The sequence below is a fragment of the Stegostoma tigrinum genome, unplaced genomic scaffold (genome assembly GCF_030684315.1).
Source record: "Stegostoma tigrinum isolate sSteTig4 unplaced genomic scaffold, sSteTig4.hap1 scaffold_55, whole genome shotgun sequence".
In the NCBI taxonomy this organism is placed as follows: Eukaryota; Metazoa; Chordata; class Chondrichthyes; order Orectolobiformes; family Stegostomatidae; genus Stegostoma; species Stegostoma tigrinum.
The window spans coordinates 1,711,095-1,725,062 of record NW_026728483.1 but is presented as its reverse complement, the minus strand read 5'-3'; the positions used below and the strand labels follow the sequence as shown (position 1 = coordinate 1,725,062).

The 13,968-nt window shown below is 46.3% G+C and overlaps 1 protein-coding gene across 5 annotated transcripts in view; it reads left to right on the top strand.

The window, feature by feature from the left end:
* LOC132208866 (utrophin-like) overlaps positions 1 to 13,968 on the top strand; it is a 249,157-nt gene that overhangs the window by 68,335 nt on the left and 166,854 nt on the right. For 2 of the 5 annotated variants that reach the window (XR_009444972.1, XR_009444971.1), the window contains exon 8: positions 1,807 to 1,906. The exons of 1 other annotated variant lie outside the window; for it this stretch is intronic. Coding sequence is in view for 2 of the 4 variants with exons in the window: in XM_059644177.1 (XP_059500160.1) it covers positions 1,807 to 2,076; positions 9,256 to 9,362 (377 nt within the window). In the remaining 2 variants the exon portion in view is untranslated. Of the gene's footprint in view, positions 1 to 1,806; positions 2,077 to 9,255; positions 9,477 to 13,968 lie in introns of those variants that run through there. 2 more of the 5 variants (XM_059644177.1, XM_059644179.1) reach the window with 2 other exon arrangements.

Here is a 13,968-nt window from a genome sequence, read left to right as displayed (position 1 = left end):
AGTTCGGGAGGAAGGTGTTGGTGAAGTAGATGAACTGCTCGAGCCCCTTGTGGGAACACAAGGCGGTGCCGATACAGTCATCAATGTAACGGAGGAAGAGGTGGGGTTGAGGGCCAGTGTAGGTACGGAAGAGGGAGCGTTCCATGTAACCTACAAAGAGGCAGGCATAGCTTGGGCCCATTTGGCTACCCTGGCCACCCTCTTTGTCTGTAGGAAGTGGGAGGAATTGAAAGAGAAACTGTTGAGGGTTGTTCAAGGACCGGAACTTACCCCTCCTCAGTGGTCAAAAACACCCTCGACCGTGTCACCCGCGTTTCCCACAACTCATCCCTCTCACCCGCACCCCATAATAACTACCAAAACAGTGTCCTCGTCGCCCTCACGTACCACCCCACCAACATCTGGATTCAGTGCGTCGTCCTCCGACCCTTCTGCCATCCGCAATCCGACCCCACCACCAAAGACGTTTTTCCCACCACCCTTAGGTCACCCCCTTATCCGCTCCACACTCCCCTCTAGCACTCCCGACACCCAGCACTTTTCCCTGCATATCCATAAATGTTGTCATCAAAACGTTTAAAATTCACTGGTCCCGATACCTCCCCCCACATCCCAGGCCCCAGGAAGAATTTCCTCAGCAAACAGATGTTTACCTGCACATCTGCTAATGTGGTAGACTGTATCCACTGTTGCCATTGTGGCCCCCTCTACATCGGGGAAACCAAACAGGTTTGGGGACCGCTTCGCCTGTGCTCAGTTTGCACTAAAGAACTGCACCTCCCAGTCGTGAACTGTTTCGACTCTCCCTACCAATCCTCAGGTAACATGTCCATCCTGGGCCTCCTGCAGTGCCACAACGATGCCACCTGAAGGTTGCAGGAGCAGCACCTCATATTGCGCTTGGGAACCCTGCACTCCATGGTATCAATGTGGACTTCACAAGCTTCAAAATCACCCCTCCCCTTCCCGCATCCCAAAACCAGCCCACCTATCTCATCCTGCCACCTCAAACCCCACCCCCATTTCCTGCCTCCTAACCTCTTCCCGCCCCGGAGACCTGTTCGTCCTCCCCGGACTGACCTCTCCCCTCCCTACCTCCCCACCTACATTCACCTCTGCTGGCTCCATCCCCACCTCTTTAACTTGTCTGTCTCCTCTCCACCTATCTTCTCCTCTATCCATCTTTGATCCGCCTCCCCCTCTCTCACTATTTATTTCAGAACTCTCTCCCCCTCCCCCTTTTCTGATGAAAGGTCTCGGCCCAACATGTCAGCTTTTGTGCTCCTCAGATGCTGCTTGGCCTGCTGTGTTCATCCAGCTGCACACTTTGTTATCTCTCCGTCTCTTAACAACCTCATTAAGTGAGTTCTAGAGCGAACTATGCAGGGTAGACTTTGGGTTTATCATTCTAACTTGCCAGTCCTGAAAGATGAAAGTTGGTTTGTGTTGGATGTTTGTCTCATAGCTACGAAAGATACACTGAAAGGATTTTTCAAATCTTTTGTTGAGAATTGTACCCATTTAGTCACTAATCCTTTTCCTTTTTTAAAGCTTCCTTGGTAGTGACAAATTTCAAATATCTGCGGAATTTTATTTGGCTTTGTATTGGTTCTCTGTGATTCTCTGTTCATGGCTCCACGACCTGCTAGCTAATTACAGAATTTATCATTGATGTGCTTCAGTCTTATATATCCCAATTTCAGGAGAAAGTCCAGAGAGACCTTTTAAAGGAAAGGGGTTCAGAAAGAAAATCTATCGATCAAAATCATGAACAGTTGATAAATTATTTGCACTTCATATTTCCAGAACCTACCCCGGAAGAGAGAGCCCAGAGAATTGCCAAAGCTGTCCGCAAACAGTCAACAGAAGTGAAGGAAAATTGGGAGCAATTGAAAACCCGTGCGAGCAACTGGCAGAAACAGGTGGAAAAGGCGTTGGAGAAACTTCAAGAACTGCAGAAAGCGCTGGATGATCTTGAGGCTCATGTGATAACAGCTGAGGGGGTCCACACTGATTGGCAACCTGTGGGTGACCTGCTTATTGACTCATTGCAGGATCACATTGATAAAACCACAGTAAGTGCAATTACATTACACTTCACTTATGAACAGATGTAACCAGAATGTTGTATCGAGACGATCAGTAATATGAGTATTCAGTAATATTGATTGAATGGTTGTTAACTGAATTTGCAAATTAAAAGTTAGTTGAGCATGCCTTCTGATGATATCACAACATGAATATCAGTATAATTGAGGATTCTATTAGTCAGTGACATCAGCTGAGTTATCTGCTTGTTGCCATGTTATCAGGGTTAAAGGTAAAGTCTTAGCACGCCATTTGGCGACTCCTTAGAGAGAGACAACTGGTTATGATTTAACCTGAAGATCACCACGCCTCAGTCAAGTAGAGCGGTTGAGGCGAAGACCCTTTGTGGTCAGCTCACTGGTATGGCAATTGAGCCCTCTCTGCAGGGCATCACTCTGCATCACAAACCAACTGAATTTGAATAGAGTTTAGGATTGGAGAGCAATCCATGCAATTATTTTTTTTAATGAATGTTTCTCACTGGGACTCTCTCACCGGCAAACTTTTTAAAAGCCAGCTCAGCCATACAGGCGAGATCAGTTCCTGATCTCAGCTGAATTTTTTGACCTGGGGTGGGTCAGCGTTAGGAGTTCAGTGATTGGAATGAATTCTCATGAAGTTAGCGAGAGGGATACTACACGTGAATAGATCGATGTTTTGAGAAGAGGATGAGATATGAGCAAAAGTTTAATTGATGTGGAAGACCAGCCACAATCATCATCGATGGTGGAGCAGGCTTGAGCGGCCATGCAACATTGTGCTGCCGCTATTTGACTTGTTCTGTGGAAAGGAAGGAAAATGGTCCAAGTGTCAAAAATGATGAAGACCACATCATTCTACAACCTCAAAATTTGATTGTGTTCAGCATATTATCACTCCTGGTACCCCTAAATCCTGGTCTATCATCTCAGCAGCTCGACTCTGCCCATAAGCTGGTTAGATGTGACATTTTTGAGGGATCTTCTCAAGTCTGAAAATCATTTTTGTTTTTGTAGAATCAGAGTTGGCCAGTGTGGAAGGAGGTCGTTTGGCATATCATAGCTCTTTGAAGTAACTCCCCAATTCATCCCCCTCTGCTTGGCAATGACTTGAACCACTTATAAAATCTCTTTAATGGAGGGAAACTTTGAAGGCGTCTGAAAGGAGTATTCACAATCCCAGAATACAACTGAGCCTTATTAAGTTGTTAGTTCTGACGGTCAAGAGCTTGATGAAAGAGGATTGTTTTAAAAAGTGCCTTAAAAGAGAAAACGTACAGAGGCTAAGAGGTGTAGGAAGTTAGCGAGTTTTGAGAAGATTTGTTGCTCGGGTTGAGGTTCGGGATGTGAGTTTGCTCGCTGAAGGTGTAGGAAGTCTCTTCTTGGGTTTGAAGCCGACACAATTAAATGTTTGGCAACTAGTAGTGGGCCGTTTAAAATCAAGAGTGGGCAAGAGGACATAATTAGACGAGTGCAGATATCCTGAAGTATAGTTGGACTGGTGGAGATTACGAAAATAGCGATAGGCATAGCCAAGGAACGATTTGTAAACCAAAATGAGAATTTAATAGAATTACTGTTAATAGTATCAATCAGGTAGAAAGTACAGAGAAGAGGATTTGGTTCAAGGTGAGACTCGGGCAGTGGAGTTTTAGACGACGTCAAGTTTTCAATGGGCAAATGTGGGACTCCAACAGGGAATGCATTGGAATTGTCAGGTCCAGAAGTGAAGTAGTTCCAGATGAAGGTTTCACTGCTAATGAGCCAAGACAAGAGACAGGTAGGCAGAATTGAAAAGATGTAAAGAGACAGCTTTAGGGATTGCATGAATGTGTGGTCGGACGTTCATCATGGGATAAACAAGATGCCAAGGTTGTGCTGAGACAAGCGTAATATTACATTGTTGCCAAGGCGGAGTAATGCAATCAGTAGGTAGTGAATAGAGATTGGTGTGGGGACCACAAAGTGGTCTTCCCAGTTTGAAATTGTTATCTCTACATAGTTGCGCAACTTAATGTTCTGTTCAAAAGGCATCACTGACAAGGAAACAGAAGTTAGCCATTTGTTTACTTGTCAATATATCTTGATTTTTCCACCATGTTCTCCAGTTAATAACACAAGATGTGCACTGTACGAACTGAACTGTTCAAACCTTAAAAGGAGATGTTAAAATTGTGGAATATAAAGTTAAATTTATTTCTTTGAAAATTTGAATAAATTACATGAAGGTTTGACCAAGACTGCAAGGAATTAGATGGAACATGAGATGAATAAAACAAGCAGTAGTAAGGTGGTATTAGCTGGACGTTCCTGAAGAAAGAGAACGCAGCCAACCTTTCTTCCATCAGGGGGATTAATTGTGTGGTGTCAGACACAGTCGATTCAATCATTCCTTCTGTCTTTACTGTCTGACTGGACTGTGGTTGTAATATTTCCTTTTTTAAACGCTCAAGGTTAGACATACTTCACTTGACATTCTCATTTTATAAATTTTAAGAAGTTGACTTATTGTCAAGTCACGGTAGTATTGAAGACACATTCTGTAAGTGTTTGAAGTCAGAAGTCACATGACACCAGCTAAGAGTCCAACAGGTTCATTTGAAATCACACAAGCTTTTGGAGTGCAGCCCCTTCATCAGGTGCAGTTCGTGAGGTGACCACAGAGAGACACAGCTTATAAGCAGAGAGATCAAAAGATCATAGAATTGGCGTGAGTGGAGTGTCAGATAATAACTCTATTCAGGTGACCAAGAGTGTTAGAGGCAAGTAAAGCGTTTATAAAGTCAATGTCAGTGCTGTGTTGTCATGATAATCAGGCAGCGCAACAGGAATGTACAAAAGGTGACATCTCAGGTCAGACTCTGACTTGTAGTTTCGAGGCTTGTGTTCAGAATCTGTCTTAGAGTTTTAACCTTTATTTCAAAAGCAAGAATTTATAAGATACCACACTGACTGTAACGACAAGTTGTGTGTTTCTTCAACAAAATATCTGCAAACAAACAAACATCCTGGATGAAGACTTATTATCTGACACTCCACTCACACCAGTTGTATGATGTTTTGATCTGTCTGCTTATCAATTGTGTGTCTGTGTGTTTACCTCCCTGACCGCACCTGATGAAGGGACTGCACTCCCAAAGCTTGTGTGATTTCAAATAAACCTGTCAGATTATAACCTGATGTCATGTGAGCTCTGACTTTGTCTATCCTAGTCCAACACCAGCACCTCCACATTATAACTGTTTGGAACCAAGTCAGTGCAACAGGTACATATCGAACATTTGACTTCGGAAGAATGCCTAGTGCTGAAAAATTCATTAATAACAAAGGATTTCTTCATTGTACCATCTATCGTAACATGCTGCGTCTCACAGTCATAATGAAAGGATGGCCACTTCAATTTCGCAGGGCCAAGAACAGTTATGGACATTTTTAGCATGGGAGGAGGCCATTCAACCTATTTTATCTGTCCCAGCTCTCTCCCAGCACAAGAAAATTAATCCTTCTCTCGAACTCATTCCACATATTTCACAGAATTGAAATATATAGGTACATATTTAGGAGATTTTAACATCAAGTGAGCAGTTCTCGCACTTCACCTCGTCACTAAAAATGGAAAATGTGACTTACAAAGAGTGGGTCTTTATTTTGTTCTGTTTTGATGATGAAGCAGATGCAAGTCGAAGTGCTTGAACTGGCCTCTTGAACTTACCAACTGTTCAACGTGTATGAAATGATTTCTGTGTGCATCTACTAAAAGCAGTTTTATGGAAGGAAAAGGTACCAAAGAAGATTTGGTGTATTGTGCTTGATGCTATTATACGCCAACCTGTGAAAACAGAACTCTACGACTGAGTGTTGAGTTCTGAGAGGGGGCTATCTTGTTTGAATTTACATTGCTAAGCCGAGGCCTATTTTCCCAACAGCAAAATTGGTAATCCAGCAAGAAATGGAAATTTCTCACATTTGTTGGCTGTAAGTGTCTGTTTAAAGTTTCCTTATATACAGGTGCTTAACCTGCTTTTACAGTTGGAACATTTGTTGTGCCAATGAAAATTTTTTGAATGGTTTCACCTCCAGTTTTCCTGTTTATACATATTTGGTATTTTTTCAGGGTAAGGACTATCTGCAAAATCTGAGGATTGGGTTTTGAAAGACAGCAGCCTTTGTTTTGGAGAGATAATGGGAACTGCAGATGCTGGAGAACGCGAGATAACACCGTGTGGAACTGGATGAAGACAGCAGGCCAAGCAGCATCTCAGGAGCACAAAAGCTGACGTTTCGGGCCGAGAACCTTCTTCAGAAAATGGGGAGGGGGTGCGGGTTCTGGAATAAATAGGGAGAGAGGGGGAGGCGGATGGAAGATGGATGGAGGAGAAGATAGGTGGAGTGGAGAGTATGGGTAGGGAGGCAGGGAGGGGATAGGTCAGTCTGGGGAGGCCGGACAGGTCAAGGGAGCGGGATGAGGGGAAATAGGGGTGCGGCATGAGGTGGGAGGGGGGATGGGTGAGAGGAAGAATAGGTTAGGGAGGCAGGGACGAGCTGGGCTGGTTTTGGGATGCAGTGGGAGGACAGGAGATTTGGAAGCTTGTGAAATCCACACTGATACCATTGGGCTGCAGGGTTCCCAAGCAGAATATGAGTTGCTGTTCCTGCAACCTTCGGGTGGCGTCATTATGGCACTGCAGGAGGTCCAGGTTGGACATGTCCTCTCAGGAATGGGAGGGGGAGTTGAAATGGTTCGTGACTGGGAGGTGCAGTTGTTTATTGCAAACTGAGCGTAGGTGTTCTGAAAAGTGGTCCCCAAGCCTCTGCATCGTTTCCCCAATGTGGAGGAAGCCACAACGGGGACAGCGGATGTTTTGGATATTTCTTAAGCATTGATTTTCATTCAGAGTTGGTTGGATTTTGCTGAAGCAATAGACATAACTCACTATGACATAGACAATGTCAGAGTTAATGTTTCGCGTCCTGTGACCCTTCCTCAGATCTCACTCTTCACTGATGCTGCCAGACCTGCTGAGCTTTTCCAGCAACTTCTGCTTTTGTTGCTGATTTACAGTGCCCACAGTTAGAACATAGAACATAGAACAGTACAGCACAGAAAAGGCCCATCAGCCCACAATGTTGTGCCGACCATTGATCCTCATGTATGCACCCTCAAATTTCTGTGACCATATACATGTCCAGCAGTCTCTTAAATGACCCCAATGACCTTGCTTCCACAACTGCTGCTGGCAACGCATTCCATGCTCTCACAACTCTCTGCGTAAAGAACCTGCCTCTGACATCCCCTCTCTACTTTCCACCAACCAGCTTAAAACTATGACCCTTCGTGCTAGCCATTTCTGCCCTGGGAAATAGTCTCTGGCTATCAACTCTATCTATGCCTCTCATTATCTTGTATATCTCAATTAGGTCCCCTCTCCTCCTCCTTTTCTCCAATGAAAAGAGACCGAGCTCAGTCAACCTCTCTTCATAAGATAAGCCCTCCAGTCCAGGCAGCATCCTGGTAAACCACCTCTGAACCCTCTCCAAAGCATCCACATCTTTCCTATAATAGGGCGCCCAGAACTGGACGCAGTATTCCAAGTGCGGTCTAACCAAAGTTTTATATAGCTGCAACAAGATCTCACGACTCTTCAACTCAATCCCCCTGTTAGTGAAAGCCAAAACACCATATGCTTTCTTAACAACCCTGTCCACTTGGGGGGCCATTTTAAGGGATCTATGTATCTGCACACCAAGATCCCTCTGTTCCCCCACGCTGCCAAGAATCCTATCCTTAATCCTGTACTCAGCTTTCAAATTCGACCTTCCAAAATGCATCACCTCGCATTTATCCAGGTTGAACTCCATCTGCCACCTCTCAGCCCATCTCTGCATCCTGGCAATGTCCCGCTGCAGCCTACAGCAGCCCTCTACACTGTCAACGACACCTCCGACCTTTGTGTCATCTGCAAACTTGCTGACCCATCCTTCAATTCCCTCGTCCAAGTCATTAATAAAAATTACAAACAGTAGAGGCCCAAGGACAGAGCCCTGTGGAACTCCACTCACCACTGACTTCCAGGCAGAATATTTTCCTTCTACTACCACTCGCTGTCTTCTGTTGGCCAGCCAATTCTGTATCCAAGCAGCTAAGTTCCCCTGTATCCCATTCCTCCTGACCTTCTGAATGAGCCTACCATGGGGAACCTTATCAAATGCCTTACTGAAGTCCATATACACCACATCCACAGCTCGACCCTCATCAACTTTTCTAGTCACATCCTCAAAACCTCGATAAGGTTTGTAAGGCATGACCTACCCCTCACAAAGCCGTGTTGACTGTATTTGATCAAGCCATGCTCTTCCAGATGGTCATAAATCTTATCCCTCAGAATCCTTTCTAGCAACTTGCAGACGACAGACGTGAGACTTACCGGTCTATAATTGCCAGGGATTTCCCTATTTCCTTTCTTGAAGAGACGAATTATATTTGCCTCTCTCCAGTCCTCAGGTACGACTCCAGTGGAGAGCGAGGATGCAAAGATCTTCGCAAGTGGCGAAGCAATTGCATTTCTCGCTTCCCAAAGCAGCCGAGGACAAATCTGATCCGGGCCTGGCGACTTGTCAATCTTAATGTTTGACAAAATTTTCAGCACATCAGCTTCGTCCATCTCTATCCATTCCAGCATGCACACCTGCTCTTCAAAGGTTTCATTCACTACAAAGTTGGTTTCTTTCGTAAAGACAGAAGCAAAAAACTCATTTAGGGCTTCCCCTACCTCCTCAGGCTCCACACACAAGTTCCCTTTGCCACCCCTGATCGGCCCTATGACGCAATCAAAACTCTATCTCTGCAGGAAGCATGATGCTGTGTTCTCAAACTTCCCTGCCTTTTTGTCATATAATATTGTCTTTTTAGGACAGAAGTGGCTTTTTTTTGTTTGCTTTGACTTGTGCACATACTTTCTATGCATGTTAAAATTCTACACCTTTTCAGTTCACTGCAGTGCTGCATAATGAAGACTTGGAACAATTTTTTTTTTATAAAGTAGAAAATCAGTGTGGTTTGTTTTCCAAAATGTGATGTGTAAGTGCAACACTTAACAGTGTGTTCATCAAACTATTGTTTCCTTTGATCTTTGTGTTGCAGAAATTTCTAGAATCATTTCATCTCTATTTTTCTTGATATATTTCGCAGCTTTCCTGGAGCAAGTCTGGTTTCCTTCGGATGAGACGACTTTCAGACATACTCCCTTTATTATGAGATTTAATTGCGGTAAAATGAGGAGGATTTTTATTCACTGAGACACACATGACTATATGTTTAAAGCATTGGAAAATGCGTTCTGTTCGGACTGTCATGTTATCTGGTGTTTGTACCAGGCTTTCCGATTAAATGCAAGTGATTAAGGATGCTAATGATGCCACATGTTATTACAAGAGGAAATGAACATACAAGTCAGGATTTTATGCCACATTTATACATAGCATATACCATGCAGCATGGATGCAGTGACTGAGTGAAATGGGATGCAGTGACTGAGTGAAATGGGATGCAGTGACTGAGTGAAATGGGATGCACTGACAGATGGAAATGGGATACAGTGCCTCAGTGAAATGCTCACAACGAATTGCCCCCTCCAGTCCTGACCCGCTCTCAGCAACTTGCCCCCTCCGTCCTGCCCCGCTCACAGCGACTTTCCCCATCCATCCTGACCCGCTGACAGCGAATTGTCCCCTCCGTTCTGACCCACTCGCAGCGACCTGCCCCTGCAGTCGTGACCCGCTCACACCGACTAGCGCCTGCAGTCCTGACCCACTCACACCGACTAGCGCCTGCAGTCCTGACCCGCTCACAGTGACTCGCCCCTGCAGTCCTGACCCGCTCACACCGACTAGCGCCTGCAGTCCTGACCCGCTCACAGTGACTCGCCCCTGCAGTCCTGACCTGCTCACAGCGACTTCTCTCTGCAGACCTGACCCACTCACAGCGAATTACCCCTGCAGTCCTGACCCGCTCATTGCGACTTGCCCCTGCAGTCCTGACCCCCTCTCAGCGACTCGCCCCTTCAGTCCTGTCCCAATCACAAGGACTTGCCCTCTCCATCCTTACCCGCTCACAGCGACTTGCCCCCTCAGTCCTCAGCCCCTCACAGCGACTTGCCACCTCAGTCTTGACCCACTCACAGCGACCTCCCCCCTCTGTCCTGACCCCCTCACAGCAACCTGCCCCCTCCGTGCTGACCCCCTCACAGCAACCTGCCCCCTCCGTGCTGACCCGCTCACAGTGACTTGCCCCTGCAGTCCTGGCCCCGACACAGTGACCTGCCCCCTCACTCCTGACCCGCTCAACATTGAGGAAACCAAGCAGAGGCTTGGGGACCGCTTTGCAGAACACCTCCACTCGGTTCGCAACAAACAACTGCACCTCCCAGTCGCGAACCATTTTAACTCCCCCTCCCATTCCTTGGACGACATGTCCATCATGGGCCTCCTGCAGTGCCACAATAATGCCACCCGAAGGTTGCAAGAACAGCAACTCATAATCCGCTTTGGAACCCTGCAACCCAATGGTATCAATGTGGACTTCACAAGCTTCAAAAACTCCCCCTCCCCAACTGCATCCCAAAACCAGCCCAGTTCTTCCCCTCCCGCGACTGCATCACAAAACCAGCCCAGCCGTTCCCTTCCCCCGACACCAGCCCAGCCGTTCCCTTCCCCCGACTGCTTCCCAAAACCAGCCCAGCCTGTCTCCGCCTCCTTAACCTGTTGTTCCTCTCACCCATCCCTTCCTCCCACCTCAAGCCACACCTCCATTTCCTACCTACCACCTCATCCTGCCTCCTTGACCTGTCCATCTTCCCTGGACTGAACTATCCCCTCCCTACCTACTCACCTGTACTCTCCTCTCTACCTATCTTGTTTTCTCTCCATCTTCGGTCCGCATCCGCCCCTCTCCCTATTTATTCCAGTTCCCTCTCCCATCCCCGTCTCTGATGAAGGGTCCAGGCCCGAAATGTCAGCTTTTGTGCTCCTGAGATGCTGCTTGGCCTGCTGTGTTCATCCAGCTCCGCACTTTGTTAACTTGGATTCTCCAGCATCTGCAGTTCCCATTATCAGTGGCATTTTCCTCTTCATCAAAGTTTGTGCAAAAGCAACACGATATGGGGCGACACGGTGGCTCAGCGGTGAGCACTGCAGCCTCACAGCACTGGGGACCCAGGTTCAATTCCAGCCTCAGGCAACTGTCTGTGTGGAATTTGCACCTTGTCCCTGTGTCTGCGTGGGTTTCCTCCAGGTGTTTCAGTCTCGTCCCACAGTCCAAAGATGTGCACGCTAGGTGGATTGGCCATGCTAAATTGCCCATAGTGTTCAGGGGCGTGGGTCTGGATGGGATGCTCCAAGGTTTGGTGTGCACTTGTGGGGCCAAAGGGCCTGTTTCCACACTGTAGGGAATCTAAACAATCCTGTTCCGACACCTCCATGTTATAACCCTGCTGATCACTGCACACAGAGATGTTTGATAACAAAAGGATAACAATAATATTCAAACCCAGTGCTGGAAATGTAATTTAAATGAGTATTTGAAATACAGAGGCCAGTGTCGATCTTCAATTCAACTTTTATTTACAAATGATCTGTCTTCAACTTTAGCACTGCCTCATTCAGAGATAGTTGCCAGGGTGTCAGCGTCTCTGACCCTCACACTTCTTATCTGTCAGCCAGGGCTCCCTGATTTGGGCTGTTCATATGGAGCAATCAGTCAACTCTCATTCTGAGAGGTTCAACTGGCCGACCTGGTCACAAACCAGTGCGGTGTGTTCATCGAAAATCAAACATGTACGAGAAAGGTACCATTACATACTAGTGTAAAGGAAGGCATGACGCTAAACTGGGGAGAGAAGGGAACTGCTAATTGGGGGTGGCCCAGAGAGTAGAAGAAAATCGAATGGGAAGATGACCATTTGAGACTGAGGGAGAGAGATGTAATTGCCTGAATGAGGCATTGCAATTGCGAAATGGATTTTTGTGTGTACACCATGTTCAGTTTCCCCGATCTGTGCTCCTCTTTAAATCATTAGTATCTGAAATTTCTGTATCATTTCCAAATGCTCTGTCTCTAATGTTATGCTGTTGGAATTGGTTGAACTGCAGAGATATCATTTATTTGCACAAATGTGTTCAGTGAAATGAGTTGCATGGTATATATGTATTATTCTTCCTGATTCTATTGTACGCATACAAATTAAAGTTAGTTCCACTTTTGAACAACAAACTGTTTTTAGATGTATGATGTATCTCATTTGCCTGCCACTTAGTCTTGTTGATGAGTTGTGTTTCTGTTTTGTGAAGAAATATGAATGAGCTGGACCACTAATGGCAATGCCCAATGTGGTGATGTTCCAACATTGCAGCTGGAAGGTGGGGCGGGGAGGGGGATGGGTTTCACAGAACTATTGCAGACGGAAATGGAGAGACAGGTGATGTATGTGGCAGCACCGAGACAGTGAGGAGAATGAAATGCAGCCTGAAGGGGAATCTGGCTGTATTCTCAAAGGCACGGGCTGAATGGAAGAGGACAGAGGATTCACTCAGAGGAACAGAAGATCAGACTAGACTGATTGTGAAACAGGCAATAATCATTGGCAAGTTACTGATAGGAGGGTGAATCAATCGGGCTCACTTTAAGACTGTTTACAGTTACCATATAGTTTCTGGGAGATGTGCAGATCAGGCCAGGCTCATATAGAAACGCTTCCCGGAGTAATTAACATGGAGACCCCACTGGGAAAGAGTGAGGGGTTGGCCGTCCTGCTTCCACTGCTGCTGGTCATGTCCAGGCCAGTCACTCTGGCCAGAGACTTCAGCTGCATCATCGGCACGAATGAACAATATGGAGGGTATGACAGTGAACTGGACTCAACGTCCAGATTTCTGATGGAAACGGTTGAAGTTGCCAAGCTGCATAACATCTTCAGCACCCCTGCAGACTGAGCACAGAGTAGAAACACCTGGTCATAGCCAGATGTGTCTATACACCCATTGGACAGATTTCCTGTTTGCGCCCACACGTCCTCGATCATATCCATTGAAGTCAAGCCGGTGTTCTTCTCTGACTACTGCCTCCTGCTGGCTGACTGTCACCTACAGGATGACCAGTGGGCTGGCAAGGGAACATGGAAGCTGAATGTGAAACTGTTGACCCCAGAAAAATCATTCAGAAGCTCAAAAGAGAGCACACAGGTTGGAGAAGGATGAAGACCCTTTTTGCACTTGGTGGGAGGCAGTCAAAGGGAACATCAAGAAGTTCTTTGTCCTGAAAAGTGTTCAGAAGATGAGAGAGAGTTGGGCAAAACTGTTCAAACTCCAGAAACCCGTGCAAAACCTACTCTTACTACAGACAATCGGGTCAATGTCGCCAAGGAGCCCCAGGAGGTGTCGAGGCAGCAAGCCCCACTCTCTGCCTCGGAGGCCTCCAAGATAATCTTGCGGTTCAGGGTCTGCACTGTGCAGCAAGAGATCATAACAGTCAGAGACAGACAGCACTGAAACAGACCGTTTGGTCCAACTTGTTCATGCTGACTCAATATCCTAAATAAATGTAGTCCCATTTGCCAGGATTTGGCCCATATCCCTCTAAACTCTTCCTATTCATTTTCCCATTCAGATGGCTTTTAAATGTTGAAATTGTACCAGCTTCTCGTCCCCTCTCTTGCAGCTCATTGCACGCATGCACCACCCTCTGCATGAAAATAATGTACCTGAAATCCCTTTTAGATCTTTCCCCTGTCACTTTAAACCTATGCCCTTCAGTTATGGACTCTCCCACCCCAGGGAAAAGACAATGTCTATAAACCCTATCCATGCCTCTCATGCGGTTACCAATCTCTATCAGGTCATCCCTCAGCCT